The sequence below is a fragment of the Macrotis lagotis genome, chromosome 1 (genome assembly GCF_037893015.1).
Source record: "Macrotis lagotis isolate mMagLag1 chromosome 1, bilby.v1.9.chrom.fasta, whole genome shotgun sequence".
NCBI lineage: Eukaryota > Metazoa > Chordata > Mammalia > Peramelemorphia > Peramelidae > Macrotis > Macrotis lagotis.
In genome coordinates this window covers 722,712,682-722,730,696 of record NC_133658.1, presented here as the reverse complement: position 1 = coordinate 722,730,696, position 18,015 = coordinate 722,712,682, and the positions used below count along the sequence as shown (strand labels likewise).

At 34.5% G+C, this 18,015-nt stretch overlaps 1 protein-coding gene across 6 annotated transcripts in view; it reads left to right on the top strand.

The window, feature by feature from the left end:
* Window positions 1–18,015, top strand: part of NBEA (neurobeachin) — a 796,125-nt gene that overhangs the window by 53,564 nt on the left and 724,546 nt on the right. The window contains exon 1 of one of the 6 annotated variants that reach the window (XM_074216038.1): window positions 14,163–15,025. The exons of the other annotated variants lie outside the window; for them this stretch is intronic. Within the exon in view, the coding sequence (XP_074072139.1) occupies window positions 15,020–15,025 (6 nt within the window). The 5' untranslated portion in view covers window positions 14,163–15,019. Of the gene's footprint in view, window positions 1–14,162; window positions 15,026–18,015 lie in introns of those variants that run through there. 6 annotated transcript variants of the gene reach the window in all.

The window sequence follows — 18,015 nt, the reverse complement described above, 5'->3', positions numbered from 1 at the left end:
TCCATTTCCTGTTCCATATTATTCTTCATTAATTGTTTGAAGACTGATGTCAAATTTCCCCTGAATCTTCCTTTTGTCAGATAAATGTTCCTAATTCCTTCAATTAACAATTCTTATGTGACATATGGGTCACGGCTTTTTACCACAATGGGCTCTCTAGACATTCTCTGTCTTATCAGTATCCTTTTTTTTTTAAACCCATGGTTACCATGCCCAATGAAACCCTAGTACCCAATGAGACACAATACCTTCCATAAAATTGTTGAGGGCAGAATAGTCTTTATATTCTTGTCTTAATTAAGAGATTGCCTCTTATTAGTTAAGATTATGTTGGTTTTTTTGATTTCCCATCATACTGATGACTTACTGAACTCCTGATTTAATTCTAGATCTTTTTCAGAACAACCATTCTCTTATAAGTATTTTTTAAAATTTTATTTATTTAAGGCAATGGGATTAAGTGACTTGCCCAAGGTCACACAGCTGGGCAAGTATTAAGTTTCTGAGGCCAAATTTGAACACAGGACCTCCTGACTTCAGAGCTGGTGCTCTACCTACTGTGCCACCTAGCTGCCCCGGAATAACCATTCTCTAAACATACTTTACCTTCTTGTATTGTGAAACTGAATATTCTTGTACCAAATTGTAAGAATTTATATTTCTCTTAATTTAATTTCCTTTTATTGGCTTTAAATCAGTGCTCTAATCTGCTAAGATCCTTTTAAAATCTTATCATTTAATGTATTAACTATTCTTCCATGCTTACTTTCATTTGTAAATTTGATGAACACACCATATATGTATCTTTTTCCAAATCATTGACAAAAATGCTAAAAAATGTTGGTCAAGTATGGCTCCATGCAGGATTCCACTGGAGGTTTGTTGCTATGTTGTCATTGAATCACTGTCCTTCCAGGTTTAGTTTCATTTTTAAGTTTGATGAGTTTACCATTTATATTTTTTTTCCAAGTCATTGATATTCAGGGTGAGCATAGGTCTCCATTGGAGACCTTATGTCATGTCATTGAATCATTAATAACTGCTTGTCTAATCATTCAAGTAGCTCTGAATCCAGCTAGTTATATAATCTCTATTTTTATCTATCATGAAAATATGAGATTCTTTATCACAAATTTTGCTTAAATCTAAGTGAATTTTATACACAGCTTCCTGTAATTTACCAATTTTATAACCTTGTTAAAAAAAAATCAGGTTAATCTGGAATTCCTCTCTTTCCTTCCTACCTTTTATGGCACTTAGATACTTTATTAGAATAATTCAAAATTGCTTTTCAAAATGATTGAAATAATTCACATTAGTGAATTAGTTTGCCTCTTTCTATGAGTTCTCCAAGATTGATTCTTCCTATATTTTGTTCATCTTTTAATTTGTTAGGAAATGAGGTAAAATTTGAAAGTCATTTTGATTTGCATTTCTCTTACCATTAGTGATCTCTCATGGTTTCAACAGTTTGCAGTGAAGAAATTCCTTTTGCTTTTACATATTTTTGTTAATTCCCTATATAGATCTTGGATAGTAGATCCTTTTAAGATATATTTGATGCAGATTTTTCTGAACCAACTCCATAGTTTTTAATGCTGATAGCAGTTGTTTTCTAACAGAAACTTTTCAAATTATAACCAAACTAGAAGACATTGCTTATCCAGTAAATAAGAGTCAGAATTCCAAAGGATCTTGACAAATTGCAACATTGGGATCAATATGATAAGATAAAATTCATCTTTGTTAAATATAAAGTCTGGCAATTGAATATGAAAAATCACCTTAAGTATGATATGTGAGAGCCATGGTTTTTTCAGCAGTTCTGAAAAAGAAGGGTGTTATAACTTTTTGAAATAGCAAGGTAGTTCCACTGTACCTTACTCTACTCAAATGACAACTGAAATATGTGTTGAGTTCTAGGTACCACAATTTTAGAAAGACACTGATGAACTGAAGTGAGTTTAGAGGAAGTTAACTAGGATGGTGAAGAGCCATGTCACAATTGGGCAGATTTAGCTTGAAGGAAAAAAAAATATGAGAGCTTCTTTTATGGCAGAGGGCTATTTTATGCAGAAGGATCAGATTTAGTTCCTAGAACATGAGCTTCTTGATAAAGCCATGCTGACTTTTATAATTACTACTACTTTTCTTAATGTTCACCAACTGTCTCTTTAATGATTCATTCTAGAATTTTACCTGAAATTGAAGTCATGGTTGCTGGTTTATACTTTGCAGATTCTGTTCTTTTTCTTTAAAAAAAAATCAGAACATTTAGCTTTCCTTTAATGTAGTGGTATTTCTCCCATTTTCTTTGTCTTTTAGATGTCTCTAGGAGTGCTTCAGTAATCCCATTTTCTGCAGTTACTTTGTCTTTAAAGTCACCCAGAATTGTAAGCTTGCTCTCTTTTAGTACATTGATGATAGGGGTCTCCAGGTCTTCATAAAATTTTTCTTTAGCTTTATCAGTGTTCATCCTGGTGGGAGCACAGGCACTAGGATGGTGACATGGCATTTCCTCAAAGTATCGATTTCATTGTTATTCATTCCTTTTTTGTAGGCCTTCAAGAATGTTAAGTAGATAAATTTTGATTGCAAAACCTACCTCAGCTTCATGACTTTCCCCTTCACTGTGGCCACTCCAGAAAAATATGTATCCAACTCTGACTTCAGTAAGCTGGCCTTCATTTGTAGATAACTGCAATCAAAGCAGCCTCTGAGATGCAACAAAGGATGGATCGATTCTCTACTGCTTGTGCCAACTTTGGCTTAACACAACACCAAGAAAACACAGGTGCTCCATCAGACAGCACTTACACCATCCATAGGTGGAACCATTAGTTACAATTTTGAGTCCAGTGGACAAGTTCATTTACCTTGACAGTGTCCTTTCCAGAGCATTGACAAATAGGTTGACCCTCGTATTGTCAGTTAGCTCAGTATTTGGAAGGTTCTGAAAGAAAGTATGAGAGAGAAGAGGTATTAGACTAACTACCAGACTGTAGGTCTACAGAGTCATTGTGCTGACCATTCATTTTTATATGCCTGTGAAACCTGGGCAGTCTGACAGCACCATGTCAGGAAACTGAATTGCTTCCCTTAAATTGTCTTAGGAAGATTCTGAAGATCACCTGGCAGGAGAAGATGCCAGATACTGAGGTTCTTTCTGGAGCTTAACTGCTGAGAATTCCAACATTGCTACTGAGCGTGCAACTATGATGGACTGAGCATGGTTTTAGAATGCCAGAGGCATGCTGGCCAAAAAATCATATTTTATGGAGAACTCACATTAGGCAAGTGCTCACAAGGGGGTCAGAAGAAGTGATACCGAGGCACCCTGAATTGATTGAATAGCATGGGAGTCACTGGCACAGGACCACCCAGCATGGTGTGCCCTCATCAGTGAGGAGACTGTGCTCTATGAGGAAGGCAGAATGGAAGTGGTTCAAAGGAAATGTGACATGTATGTTTAGAATACCCACCCCAGCAACTATTTGTGCCTGACCTGTGGTAGAGTATTCTAAGTTTATCAATCTGATCAGCCACAGTCAAAACAAACTGTAATTTGTCTCAGACATGGTGATGTCATTTTGTTCTTCTTCGATAACAAAGGACAACAACCAAGTTACTTTTGTCTTTATTTTTCATTTACCTATATGTATATCTTGTCTCCCTTAGTAAGCTCCTTTAGGACAAGGACTTTTTTCCTTTTTTTGTCTTTATCTTCTCAGAACTTAGTATAATATTGTAGGCATTTAAAAAGTGTTTGTTGGTTGAATGGTGAAATATTATATGATCAATTGTCTCATGAAATAAGTCTTATTTTTTTTGGACACATTTGCTAAAACCAACTCCTGCAGTTTCATACACACAAGGAAGGATTGGCAAATAATCCTATTCATTGTTTCATTTGTCTTCTGGTTTTTTTTCATAGTGAAAACCACAAGATTAATGTTATTTAGTTCCATTAGACATTGGATAAGGATCTCACCTTCAGAGTATTCATTGTTTATAAATGATCAAAATACTGCATGGTTCCTACCCTTATCTCCCCCTTATTTTACCATCATTATTGTAGAAATGGAAGAGGGCTGCAGAGATCTGAGCACCATTTTGAATTTTTCTTTTTTTAATGGATTGTCTTGGCTGCAGAATTATTCCTCAAATGCTCAACCTATACTGATGATAAACCTTTTCTATTACAAACAAGGCTGTTTCTCACAAAACAGTTTGCATTGGACATACTTGAAAACTTTCTGGTATGAAGAGAATGTCAAAACCTTTTTTCTGCTGCCAAAACCTTCGCACATTGGTTATCTTTTAATTCCTCAGCATAATTGCTTATATCACATGGTATTTCACATAAATTTTCAATGAAAAAAAAACTTTTGGGTGGCTAGGTGGCACAGTGGATACATAGAACACCGGCCTTGGAGTCAGGAGTATTTGAGTTCAAATTTGGCCTCAGACACTTAATGATTACCTAGCTGTGTGGCCTTGGGCAAGCCACTTAACCCCCATTGCCTTGCAAAAAATAAAAAATAAAAAAAAATGAATTAGAATTGAAAAATCATAATTTTGAACCCAAATGCTGCTTGGAAAAACATTACCCAGGAGTCACAAAACAAACCAAAATATATCATAGATATAAAATAATTGAATAGAAATGTCAATGTCATAATAATTAATTTTTTATAAAATTTTCTTCCATTTTCCATTATAGCATGACATTTCTCTACTACCAGTAGTGTTCAGAGTAAATGATGTGCAAATTAAGAATATCTAGCAACAGCGTGGACTAAGGATTTGGATCAGGGGAGGAAAGGCAATGTGAAGGGAAAAAATGAGCTTGATAATGGGAGAGAGGATCTTCTCATATACTGTTTTCTCTTTACTTTTGAGTTTTCTGATATTCCAAAAATAAAAATAGATTAGGATGAAAATGGAAGCATGAGGGAAAAAAGTGAAAAATTTCTGATCCTGTGAGAATTATCTTTGTCTTCTTGTAAATTATCAGATGATTATTGAACTGAGTTGGGCAAATCTTTATTCTAAGTCTCATTTTGCAACTCACAAGTTGTTACTTTAGATTACTTAGTATCTTAGTTTAGAACTGGAAGGGATTAGTTTAGACTTCAGAGATCATCTAATTGAACTCTCTCACTTTAAAAGAACTGAAAACTAAGTAAGACATAATGGAATTAGTTGGCACCTTCCCATGACTGCATAGATAGTAAAGGGCCAGTCAAGAACTGGAACCTCAGTTCCTCCAACTCCAAATAACATTCTTTGCTCTGTACCAGCTTTTCTTTGGATCAGTTTTTTCACTTCTAAAATGAGGAGTTAGGCTCATTGTTTCTGAGTTTTTAGCTCTGTAATTCCGTAGCTTCATTGCAATTTGACCTTTGTTTATCTATTTTACTTTTTAAACTACTAACAGTTGTAATAAAATAGTAAGCATTTTTACTTAATTGGCTGAAATCACAGCAGGATATGCCAAGTTATTTTGATGTTGTTTATAAATGTTATAAATAAAATATGACTTTAAAATATAGAGCTAAATGAGAGTTTTTTTGGTTATTTCTAGGGTATTAAAAGTCAAAAAAGTTTTATCTGTATTTTTAAACAACTTTTCCATCTTTATTTAGGAGCTATTCTAAGACTTAAATTTTTTTTATATTCTCACCTCTTAGCGTCTATGAAAACTGTGATAACAGTGCTCAAATTTGCATTCATTGCTTGCAGTTATTAGTAACATACCCACCTGCTTCTATTGTCAGCTGTCCTCACTTTGTACTTATTAAGCACTAACAAAAGGGTTTCTGAGTATCCCACAAGCTTTTGTGTTATTAAACTCATTGACTGTTTCAAATGACCTTACTATAATGACACTAAAGTCATACAATAGTGACTCTTGCATAGTGCCAGCTGGCTCAATTTAATTCAGCTTTGTGTTCATCCTTAGCATCATGCTTCTTAGAGAATTAAACAGTTCTGTACAGATTTGCTAAATTCATAGGACTAACAAAGAAGTGTGCATGGACACAAACACTATATTAGAAACAAGCTATAAATGTTGACATTAATAAGTATTTATGAAGTATGAGGAATGAAACTATTTTTATTCTTCCAGATAATATTTATAATGTTTGTCTTTTAAAATAGGTTTTGATGGAAACCTTTCACTTACAAATGACTATAATTAACTATAAAATTCATACAAATTTATGGTTTTATGCTTTTTTAGTATGTTTACAGCTTTAAGGGTTAAAATATGATATATACTGTAAAATACAAATACTTAATCCTTTTAATTCATTTAAACAAAATTTAAAGTAAAAAAAGTCAGGATACAGTTAGTTTCATAGTAACCATAAAAGTTAAGATTTTAACTTGGGAAATAAATAATAAATTTAGTTTTCAATAACATAATAACTCACATTTATATAGTACTTATTTTGCAACAGGCACTGTACTAAGCATTTTACAAATATTATCTCATAGTAAATATTAATCTTCACAGTTTGGAGTTGGGTATTATTATGATGATGAAACTAAGGCAAACAGATAAAGTGACTTGTTCAGGTTCACACAGCTAGTAAGTTCTAATATCAGATTTGATTCCAGGTCTTCCTGACTCCATGTCAAGCCATACCACATAGCTGCCTCAGAGACCTGAGATTACAGTGGTACTAGGCTAAGTACATGATAGCCCTGAGATAGTGACCAACCCACCAAATTATCACAGAGACCCTAAGGTTTTAGGTTGGCAACCAATGAAATAATAGGATGAAGGATGGATACATTCCTGAAAGGAAGGTGGTAAAACCCCAGTTTTAGTTTATGTATAATCTTCACTCTTTGAATGTATTTCTTATAAGCAGCAAATTATGGAGTTTTGTTTTCTTATGCAGTATGTCACTATTTTTTTTGATTGTTTAACCCATTCCTACTTAATGTTATAAAAGTTTAAGTTTTATATTATTCTTCATTTGTCTCTAATTTTTCCACTGTAAATAATTATATCTCTTCAGTTACTTTAGTGGCAACTTTTCTCCAAACCCAATTCTAACCAGATCTCTGACTCTTATCCCCTTGTTTCTCCTTTTTGTTACTTTATGTTTTGCTAAATTTTTTTTCTTACTTTAATTTATTTAATTAATTAAATTCTTTCTTTTTCATTTTCTCTTAATCAGTCAAGTAGTAATCTTTGTTCCTGTACAGCTTGTCTCTAATTACTTTTTTTAAAAAAAAGTCACATTTTCATGAAAGGTTATCTCTTCCCTCATTCTTTTCATTGCTTATCTTCTTTTCCTGTCTATTCCAGATCCCCCATTGTCTGGTTCATGCATCCTATATTCAATTGCTTCCTCTCTGCTCTCTAAATTTCTAAGATCATCAAAACTTTGGAGGTACTCATTCTAGACTTTCTCTTTTAGGCTTCATCTCTGCCTCCTAACTCTGTTTCCCATTTTGCCTTCCTGAAGAAGAAAAATTTCTGCAGTGATAGGACACAAGCTCTATGACCAGGTTCTCCCAAATTCACTTTCCCCACTCCCAACCCCCAGTATCCGTAATGATGCATTTAAACTCTTTCATTTATTGTTTGCTTATACATATTTTCTCTATATCAACATATCACTCTTGGTGCATGACCTCCCATTCCCTGAGGGTCAAGTTGCCCCATAGGCACTCTGATTATACTCTCTCTCCTCCTGAGGCAGAATGAATGGTCTCTCCAAGCATCAATAACCAGTTCAAGGTCCCCATCTTCCTCCACAGAATATTTGTCTTAACTCATAGGAGCATTCATCAGTGGAACAAACTCACATCACCAAAACAAGGCCTTTCTCTCTTGTTCCCTCTCCCCACTCCCCTTTTAAGTTTTCCATTGCATTACTGCTGCCTTTTCTGAGAGACCACAGAAGTCATCCTCCCTTCATTAGTAGCCTTCAGCTTGATCAAGGTACAGCAAATATTCTTCTCTATCCTCTACCTCCTTTTTCGTCTTCCATGTACTTCCCATTTTGTAATTTATTCTCACGTTGGTTCTCTTGTTGGCAGAGTGCCCTAGGCCTGCCTCTTCACCATTATGTCCACCTACTTCTTCCTTCACTCCTGTCTTTTTGTATAGATTTCAAAAGGAATTTCTTACTGGCTCTGTAGCTGTTTGTCCTTGGCTTCTCTACTTTAAGTCTCAATTTCTGTTGTCTGTGGTGTGTGTGGTGTGTGGTGTGTGTGTGTGTGTGTGTGTGTGTGTGTATGTATGTGTATATATATATATCTTTTCATTTATGATTAAACTCAGATTTTCAGGTTGGTCACCCTGGGCTTCACCTTGAGTTCTATTGCTTTTTAGATCGCATTATTCCATTTCCTTTTGCATTTTCTGGTGAGAACAGTACAATCTTATGTTATTTGAAATTCCATTTTGTTTTACTTGAAGATCTTTTTCTTGGTCACTTGTAGAATTTATTGTTTCTACTAATAATAATGGAAGCTAGCATTTATATGTGCTTACTATATGCCAAGTACTGTGACAAATGCTTTATCATGATTCTCTCAGTTTAATTTAACTACTGTGTGTCTTTTCCATAGTGCTATTGAAATTGGAGTCAGGATGACAGGAATTCAAATCCAATCTAGACTCACTTGACTCTTCCTAACTGTGTGACCCTGGCTAATTCACTTACCCCTGATTGCCCCACATCCAGAGTCATTTCCAGTTATTCTGATTAATATCTGGCCATTGGATCCAAATGACTCTGGAAAAGAAAGTAAGACGGTGCCTTAGAACAGCAACCCCCCACATTCAAATATAATTTACTTGCTTGTCATCACCACCCCTGATTTCATTGTCTTCTTTGTGAATGAAGGATAAAACATCATCACTATCACTAAGGAATTTGCAGTCTTGGATTTTTCTTTGGAGGTTATCTATGAATTCTTTCTATTGGCATTTTATTTTCTTACTTAAGAAGTTATTGGTAATTTTATTTTTCTTGTATTATGATGTTTTGACTCATATTCTTTCTGTTCTTTCTTCACAAATGATAACACTTGAGTGAAAGAACTAGCTATGGTAAAAGACAATCCCAATTGATACCTCCATTTCAGTCTTTTCTTAACTCTAACTTTTGACCTCATCATTTCTTTGAAACTGTTCTATCCAAAGATCTCTTAGTTGCCAGAGACCCAGTGACCTTTTCTCAATCCTGAATCTTCTCAGCTTCTCTGCAGCCTTTCAGGTGATTGATCATCTTCTCTACACTTTTTTTTGTTTTTTTGCAAGGAATGGGGTTAAGTGACTTGCCCAAGTTCACATAGCTAGGTAATTATTAAATGTTTGAGGCAGGATTTGAATTCAGTTTCTCCTGACTGCAGGGTTGGTGCTCTATCCTCTGTGTCACCTAGTTGTCCCTCTCCACTTTCTCTATATGTTTTCTGCTCTCCTGGTTTTCCTACCTATCTGATCACTACTCATTCTTTGTTGTATCTCCATCCACATCAGGCTCTCTAACAATAGGTGTTTTTCAGTCTTGTGTTCTCTTCTCTACTTCCCCCTGCTTCTTCACTTTTTGATCTCATTAGCTACCATGACTTTAATGACCATGTCTGTGCTGATGATTTGCTCAAATCTGCTTATCTTGCCCTAACCTCTTTACTGATCTCCAGTCTCACATTTCCAACTGCTTTTCAACCATCTTGAACTAGATGGACAGTGACATCTGAAACTCAAATGTTCAAAGCTTAAGTCATTTAGCCTTTCTTTAAACTCTCTCTTCTTTTGTTATTACAGAGGACAATAATCATTCTTCTTGTCTTGCAATCTCAGAATCATTCTCAGCTTCTCACTTTCTCACTCCATAACTGTTGTCAAGGCCTGTCAATTGAGCCATTGCAATATCTGCAATCTATTCCCCCTTCCATCTTCTCATATTGCCATTACCATAGTGTATAGGCTTCATCCTTAGATTATTTATTAAAGTAGCAAGCTGATGGGTCAGTGTACTGGTGGATCTGCTTGCCTCAGATTTCATTTGGGTGTCCCCCAAGTTTGGAATGCTCTTTTTCTACTTCATCTATTGACTTATCAGCTTCCTTTAAGTCTTTACTAAAATCCCATCTTTTAGTGGAAATTTTTCCCAACCCCTTCCCAATTTTAATTATTTCTCATTTATTCAGTAGATAGCTTGCTTTTTATTTATTTGTTTACATGTTGTCTTCCCATTAGTTTGTGAACTCCTTGAGGCAGGCACTGTCTTTTTTCTTTTTGTATTTCCAATGCTTATTACTGTGCCTGGCTCTTACTAGGTACTTAATAGATAACTAATTAAATGCCTTTCAAGGAAAAACTGCTCTAATTTGCATGAGGGAAGAGATTTGGATATTGCTTTTGTCACATTATTTCTTCTACTGGATTATAATCTTCTATGTTTATGGTGTTATTGTAGGACATCAGTAGATATTTGAATGATACTCAAACTCCCTTTTTACCCCTTCTTTTATAAAATGAGGAAGTGAGACCTCTAGGTTCTATCCCTTGTAAAAATTCTGTTTTAAGATAGTTAACTAATTTTCATATTACATATTTTCAAAATAGTAAAACCTTCAGACATATACAAATAAACAGTTTTATTTATAGGCATTCATAAACAGATTTTTTCTTTGTTTCTAGACTTGTGATACAGATTAGATTCTGGACTCTGATACAGATTATGTTGCTGGGGAAAATTGTAGCCAGCTAAAGATTTGGGTGAGAACATGAAAGAATTTAATGTAGAGTCAGACTCTGACCTAGATGGAATTTTAGGTTAAAAAAAAGTTTATTTAATATTGCTGTGAGCTAAAGAAGAGGAGAGGCTAAAGGGCAGGAAACCATGATTCCTTAACAACCTAAACATCAAAAACCACCATGAAAGGTTGAGTTCTAAGGACATGAGAGGTTATTTGGAGATGATGCTCCCTAAGAGCAGGTTAGCTTCCCAAAGACAAAAACAAGCTATCACAGTATAAGCAATAAGGACAGGAATAGGGCAGGAGAGTTTGGGAGATCATGCTCTCCCAGAGGGAGCTGCCTTCCAAAGGAAGGCAAAGTTCATTGACTTCATTTTAATAACTTGAATAATGGAATGGGGGAGACACGTGGTCAGTACATTGGATACAGTTTAAAAAACTATAACGTATATTTCTCCATCGAATTCAAACAATATAGAACCAAATTCATTTGGGAGTTGGAGCAAAGGTCTCTTTTCTTTTGAAACTACTTTCTGTTGAAAAGGGAATCTAGTACTTTCCCTGCCTAACAGTCCTGCTTATGGGTGACTTGGGGTGCATCCAGGAATCAGCTGAGTCAGGAAAGGCTAGATAAATATTTCTCTTTCAACATTCCCCTCATAAGCAATTTGAATTAAATTCTTTGGGGATTAGGACAGAGCTCTTTTCTTCTGACACTGCTTTGGAGCTGGAAAGGAGTTGAACTGGCTTTGCTTATCAAGACCTGTTTTGTCAAGGTAACTCAGTGATCAGAGCAAACACTTTTTTCAACAACCCAAAAGGCAATTCTAGACATGGATATCACTAGATGGTGAATATAGAAATCAGATTGATAATAGACTCTACAGCTAATGTGGAAAAGTTCTCTATAGACAGTTAAAGAAGAACTGGAGTTGATTGTGGTTCAGATCATGAATTTCATTGCAAAATTAGACCATATAGATATATGTAAATAACATCCCTGATTAATACGAAGTAGAATTGATGAGTAGATTTTAGGAATTTGATCTAGTAGCTAGAATATCTGAAGAACTATGGATAGAGCTTCTCAATATTGTATAAGAGGCTGCAACCTTTAAAAAAGAAAAAAAGCTTGAGAGCAAAAAGACTGCCTAATGAAGCATTACAAATAACTCAGGAAAGAAGGAAAACAAAAAGTAAAGGAGAAAGAAAAGATAGACCCAACTGAATACAGAATATTGTTTTTATGAATCATCATGACTTTATTTGAATAATATTTAATTTAATTTTAATTTATTGAAATTTATTGAACAATTTTAACATTTCTTTTAAGTTTTAGATTCCAAATTCTATCCCTCTTCCCATCCTCCAATCACATTGGGCAGTCTGATATAAGGTTATACATGTGCAATCACAAAAAACATTTTTGTATTAGTCTTTTTCTGTAAGAAGACTAGAACAAAAAAAATACAGAAAATGATAAATAGCATGTTTTACTCTATTCAGACAATATCAGTTCTTTTCTATAGATGGATAGCATTTTTCATCATGAGTCCTTTGGGACTGTCTTGGATCATTATATTACTGAGAACAGCTAAGTCTTTTACAATTGATTTTGATATAGTATTGCTGATATTGTGTCCAATGGTCTGGTTATGCTCAGTTCACTTTATATCAGTTTATGTAACTTTTTATAGGTTATTAACAATCATTCTGCTTGTCATTTCTTATAGCACAAATAATATTCCATTATAGTCATATATAATAGCTTATTCATCCATTACCCAATTGATGAACATCTCTTGGATTTCCAATTCTTAGCCACCATGAAAAATTACTAAAAATAATTTTGAACAATGAGATTTTTTTTTTAGGTTTTTGTAAGGCAAACGGGGTTAAGTGGCTTGCCCAAGGCCACACAGCTAGGTAATTCTTAAGTGTCTGAGACTGGATTTGAACCCAGGTGTTCCTGACTCCAGGGCCCGTGCTTTATCCACTACGCCACCTAGCTGCCCGACAATGAGATTTTTTTCCCCGTTCCTTTTATATCTTTGGGATATTGATCTGGTAGTGCCCTTTGGATCAAAAGTTATGCTCAATTTTATAATGGTTTGGGCATAGTTCCAAATTTCTCTCAAGAATGGTTACATCAGTTTATGACTCCCCCAGTACATTTTTTGTCCCAGTTTTCTCACAGCCTTTCAAATATTTATCATTTTTTTCTTCTTTATGTTGTTGTATCACCTATCTTATAGGTGTGAGGTAGTACCTCAAAATTGTTTTACTTTGCATTTCTCTAATCAGCAGTGATTTAGAGCATTTTTTTCTATGACTTTTAGATAGCTTTGATTTCTTCATCTGAAAAATGCTTGTTCATGTCCTTTGAACATTTATCAATCAAGGAATAACATATTCTTATAAATTTTACTCTGTTCTCTAAATAGTTGATAAAAGAGACCTTTATCAGAGATACTTAATTTTTTTTTTCTTGCAAGACAATGGGCTTAAGTGATTTGACCAAGATCTCACAGCTAGGTAATTATTAAGTAATCTGAGGTCAGATTTAAACTCAGGTCCTCCTCACTCCAGGGCTGGCCAGTGCTTTATGCACTGTGCCAATTACCTGCCCTCAGAGATAGTTATTTTAAAAGTATTTTCTAGTTTTCTGCTTTCCTTCTAATTTTCTTGGTGAAGAAACTTTTAAATTTTATATAATCAAAATGATTCATTTTTCATTTTGTTATATTTTCTATATCTTGTTTGTGCCTAAATTTTTCCCTTATCCACAGATCTGATTACTAAACTATTCTATGTTCTCCTAATTTGCTTGTGATAGCACCTTTTATATATATCATATCCTTATTTATTTTAGTATTCCTTGTGAGATTTTGGTCTCTACTTAGTTTCTGCCATACTAGTTTTCCCAGCAGTTTTTCTTAAATACTTAGTTTTTGTCCTTAAACCACGAATCTTTGAGCTTATCAAATGCTAGATTACTATGATCATTTATTACAATGTATTGGGTACACTGATCTATCATCTATCATCTATCTAGCTATCTATCCATCTATCTATCTATCATCTATCTATCATCACTACACATCATCTATCAGGTAACTCTTAGCCAGTACTAAATTGTTTTGAAAATTACTGCTTTATGATAACAGTTTGAGATCTAGTAAGGTTAGGCCACCTTCCTTCACATTTTTTTCCATTGATTCTCTTGATATTCTTGACCTTTTTGTTTTCCCAGAAAAATTTCCTTGCTATTTTTTCTAGTTCTATAAAATAATTTTTGTTAATTTGATTGGCATAGTACTGGATATTATATTATGTTATGTTATATCATTAATTATATTAATTATATTATATTGTATTCTGCTCATGAGCAATTAATATTTTCCCAGTCATTTAGTTCTGACTTTATTTCTGTGAAAAGTATTTTATAATTGTGTTCATATGGTTCCTGGGCTTATCTTGGCAGAGAGACTACCAAGTATTTTATATTTTCTACAGTTATTTTAAATGGAATTTCTCAAATTCTTGCTGCTGAACTTTGTTTGATACTATTTAAAAATGCTGATAATTTATGTGGGAATGTTTTATATCCTTCAATTTTGCTAAAGTTACCATATTGCCCATGTATAAGACATACCCTTTTTGGAAAAATTTGGAATCTAAAAACTGGGAGCATCTTATACAGTGGTTGCAGATTTTTTACATTGCATTTTCTTGCTTTTTTGCGCTTGTTATCTTTGTGCTCATTGTTTCACATTTGTTATTAGTATATTAGGTTCATTTTGCCACATTCTGCCCAGAAATGACTCAGAAAAAATTTTCTTACAAGTTCAAAGTGATCCAGCTTTCAAAAGTGAATGAAAATCGTGCTGCTGAATGTCAGTTTGATCCTCCTCCAACTGAGAAAACAATTTGAGACTGGCTACAGGAATAAGAAAATCTCTTGATATTGCCCAGGCAGAAGGCCATGAGAGGCAAGTCAGCCAAATAGTCTAAGTTGGAGAGGAAATTGAAGATATGGATTGAAGAGCAAAGGACCCAAAGATGGTTCAGCATGAGGCCAAAAGAATTGCTGATGAAAAAGAAGTGACTGATTTCAAAGGAGGATATAACTGGTACTCCAGGTTCATGGGACAGAGTGGACTAAGCCTGCATCGATGCAGTAGACTTGCCCAGGGAGAGCTTGTGGTCAACCACAGACCAAAGCCCAGGCAGGAGAGTGGTCAAAGCCTCTCCTAAAACAGTGATTCATCATCAAACACAGATGAGGGTGAGCTAATGGATGGGAGTTTTGATGGTGATGAGGAGTTGTATGAATTTTATGATGAATAAAATTTGAGTTAAATAACTTTATGTAAATTGTTTTTTTCAAATTTTGAGCCCTAAAATTAAGGTGAACATGGGAGCATCTTAAACATGGTGAAATATGGTAGCTGTTTTAGGGTTTTTTTTCCTGTTGATTCTTCAAGATTTTCTAAGTAAACTTTATAGCATCTGCAAAAAAGTAAGAGTTTTGTTTTCTCATTTCCTGAACTGATTCCTTTACTTTCTTTTTCCTCTTCATTACTATTACTCACATTTCTAGTATAATATTATTTAATAGTGGTAATAATGCACATCCCTGCTTTACCCCTAATTATATTGGGAAGGCTCTAGCTTATCCTTATTAGAAATACTTTTTGCTGATGCTTTTAAATAAACATTGTTTATTATTTTGAAATTTCATTTCTTCTTATGGTTTCTAATGTTTTTAATAGGATTGGATGGTTTTTTGCTGCATCTATTTAGACAATTACATGCTTTTGCTTAGGTTTTTTTAAATTGATGTTTGTGTGTGTATTTCTGTATTTAGTATTAATTATTTCATCATCTATGGTACAAGATATAATTTCCTTCCTTATTTCTTTTACTTATATCTACTTTTGTTTTTGCTTTCTCTGAGGTCATAATTGTTACTCCTGCTTTTTTATTTTTTAATTAAGCTTAGGCATAATAAATTTTGCTCTAGCCTCTTAATTTTACTCTGTGTGTCTCTCTGTTATTCATATATAATTTTGTAAACAATATATTATAGGATTCTGACTTTCAATCTTATCTCTTATGTACTTCTGTTATGACTGAATTCATGTCATTCACATTGATGCATAAATTATCTAATTGTATTTCTTTCCAATCTATTTCCCCCCCTGTTTAGCTTCTCTTACCTTTCACTGTGTTCCTACTCACAAGTGTTTTACTTCTGATCACTGGGTACCCCTAGTCTTCCCTAACTTCTCAAAGTCCCCTTATCCTTGCCTTTCCCCTGTCCCTTTGTACTTCCTTATAGGGTAAGATAGATTTCTATATTTAACTGAGTTTGTATACTATTTCCTTCTTGAGCCAATTCTGATGAATAAGGTTCAGGCTTGCCTGGCTACCATATTCCCTTCCATTTTAATGGTTCTCTTTTATGAATCTTTTATGTGAGATAATTTACCTCAGTCTATTTTCCCCTGTCCTCTTTCAGTGCAGTCTTCTTTCTCACCTTTTAATTGTGTTTTTTCATCTGGATATTATTATGAAATAATATATGATCATATAATATTTGTGTACTCTCTGACTATGTGTGTGTGTGTATATATATATATATATATATATAATATATATATATATTCCTCCTAATTGCTTATACATATCATATCATTTTGCCAAGTAGGAATATAAATAGTTTAACTCTATTGAAGTTCTTGTGTTTTCTTTTTATGTTAATTTTTTTTAAACCTTTTTATGTTTATCTTGAGTCTTGGATTTGAAGAGCAATTTTTTTTTATTTTTCTCTGGTCTTTGGAATGCAGAATTTCAGAGAATGTTGTTGTTTGTCCTTTTTTTTTTTTGTTAAGGTTTTTGCAAGGCAAATGAATGGGGTAAAGTGGATTGCCCAAGGCCACACAGCTAGGTAATTATTAAATGTCTGAGACAGGATTTGAACCCAGTTACTCCTGACTCCAGGGCTGGTGCTTTATCCATTGAGCCACCTAACCACCCTTGTCCTTCATTTTCAAAGAGGACCAGTGACATCACAGGATTATTTTTTGACTTATGTATAGAGTGGATTTAAATGAGGCAGAGTTGCAGAAAGTAGTCAGCTTCATCTCTCTTCCCAAGTCATTGGAGGCCTGTGGCAAGACAAAAGTCAGGACAAGAGTTGATGACCTTGAATGCTGTGGATGCCCTTGAATGCTGTGGATGCCCTGGGCATTTTCTGTGTCTGACTAAACTCCTGAATGTCTGTTTTAGCCACCTATTGGTTACCCCCAATCTGATTTAATCTTTTTGCCAGATTTTCTAAGATGTGGCTGCTGAGCATGCTGCAACTTCTTGGAATCATAGGCCAGAGTTTTTTTTTGTTTGTTTGTTTTTTTTTTTAGTTTTTTGCAAGGCAGATGGGGTTAAGTGGCTTGCCCAAGGCCACACAGCTAGGTAATTATGACATGGCTGAGGCAGGTTCTGAACTCAGGTACTTCTGACTCCAGGGCCAGGGTTCTATCCATTGCGCCACCTAGCTGCCTCTCATAGACCAGAGTTAAGTCCCAGGTGGACAGGACACCAAAAGTCTCCTGAAAGGAGTGACCTTAAAAAAGGGTGTAGCATGCCCAAAGGGCAAAAACAATGAGCATACTCTTTGATTCAGCAATACTGCTACTGGGTGGTCTATACCCCGAAGAGATGATGTAAAAGGGTAAAAACATCACTTACTCAAATGGAGCAGAGTACAATGGGCTTCCTCACTGTAGATTAAATTCCATTAAGGTTGTTCTGATAGTGATTGAGGAGAAAATTAATTCAACCTTCAGAGACTGAGCTTTAAAATGAGGAATTTAGAAAACGGGGGGGGGGGGGACTTTGGGTCTTTCCAAATCAATGATTATTAATAATCATTTCTCTCAGACTTTAAGAAGTATTTAAATAATGAGATAAAGAAATTCTAGCTGACATGTTTAAAATCTCAAAGATGGATGCTGTTAAAATGCTAAATTCAATATGCCAATAAATTTGGAAAATTGAATAGTGGCCACTGTATTGGAAAAGCTCAGTTTACATCCCAATCCTAAAGAAAGGCAATGCCAAGTAATGTTCAAATTATTGAACAATTGCATTAATTTCACATACCAACTTAAGATTTTGCAAACAAGGCTTCAGCAGTATGAAAACTAAGAATTACCAAAAGAGTCTGATTTTCAAAGTCAGAGGAACTAGAGACCAAATTGCAGCATTAGAGGT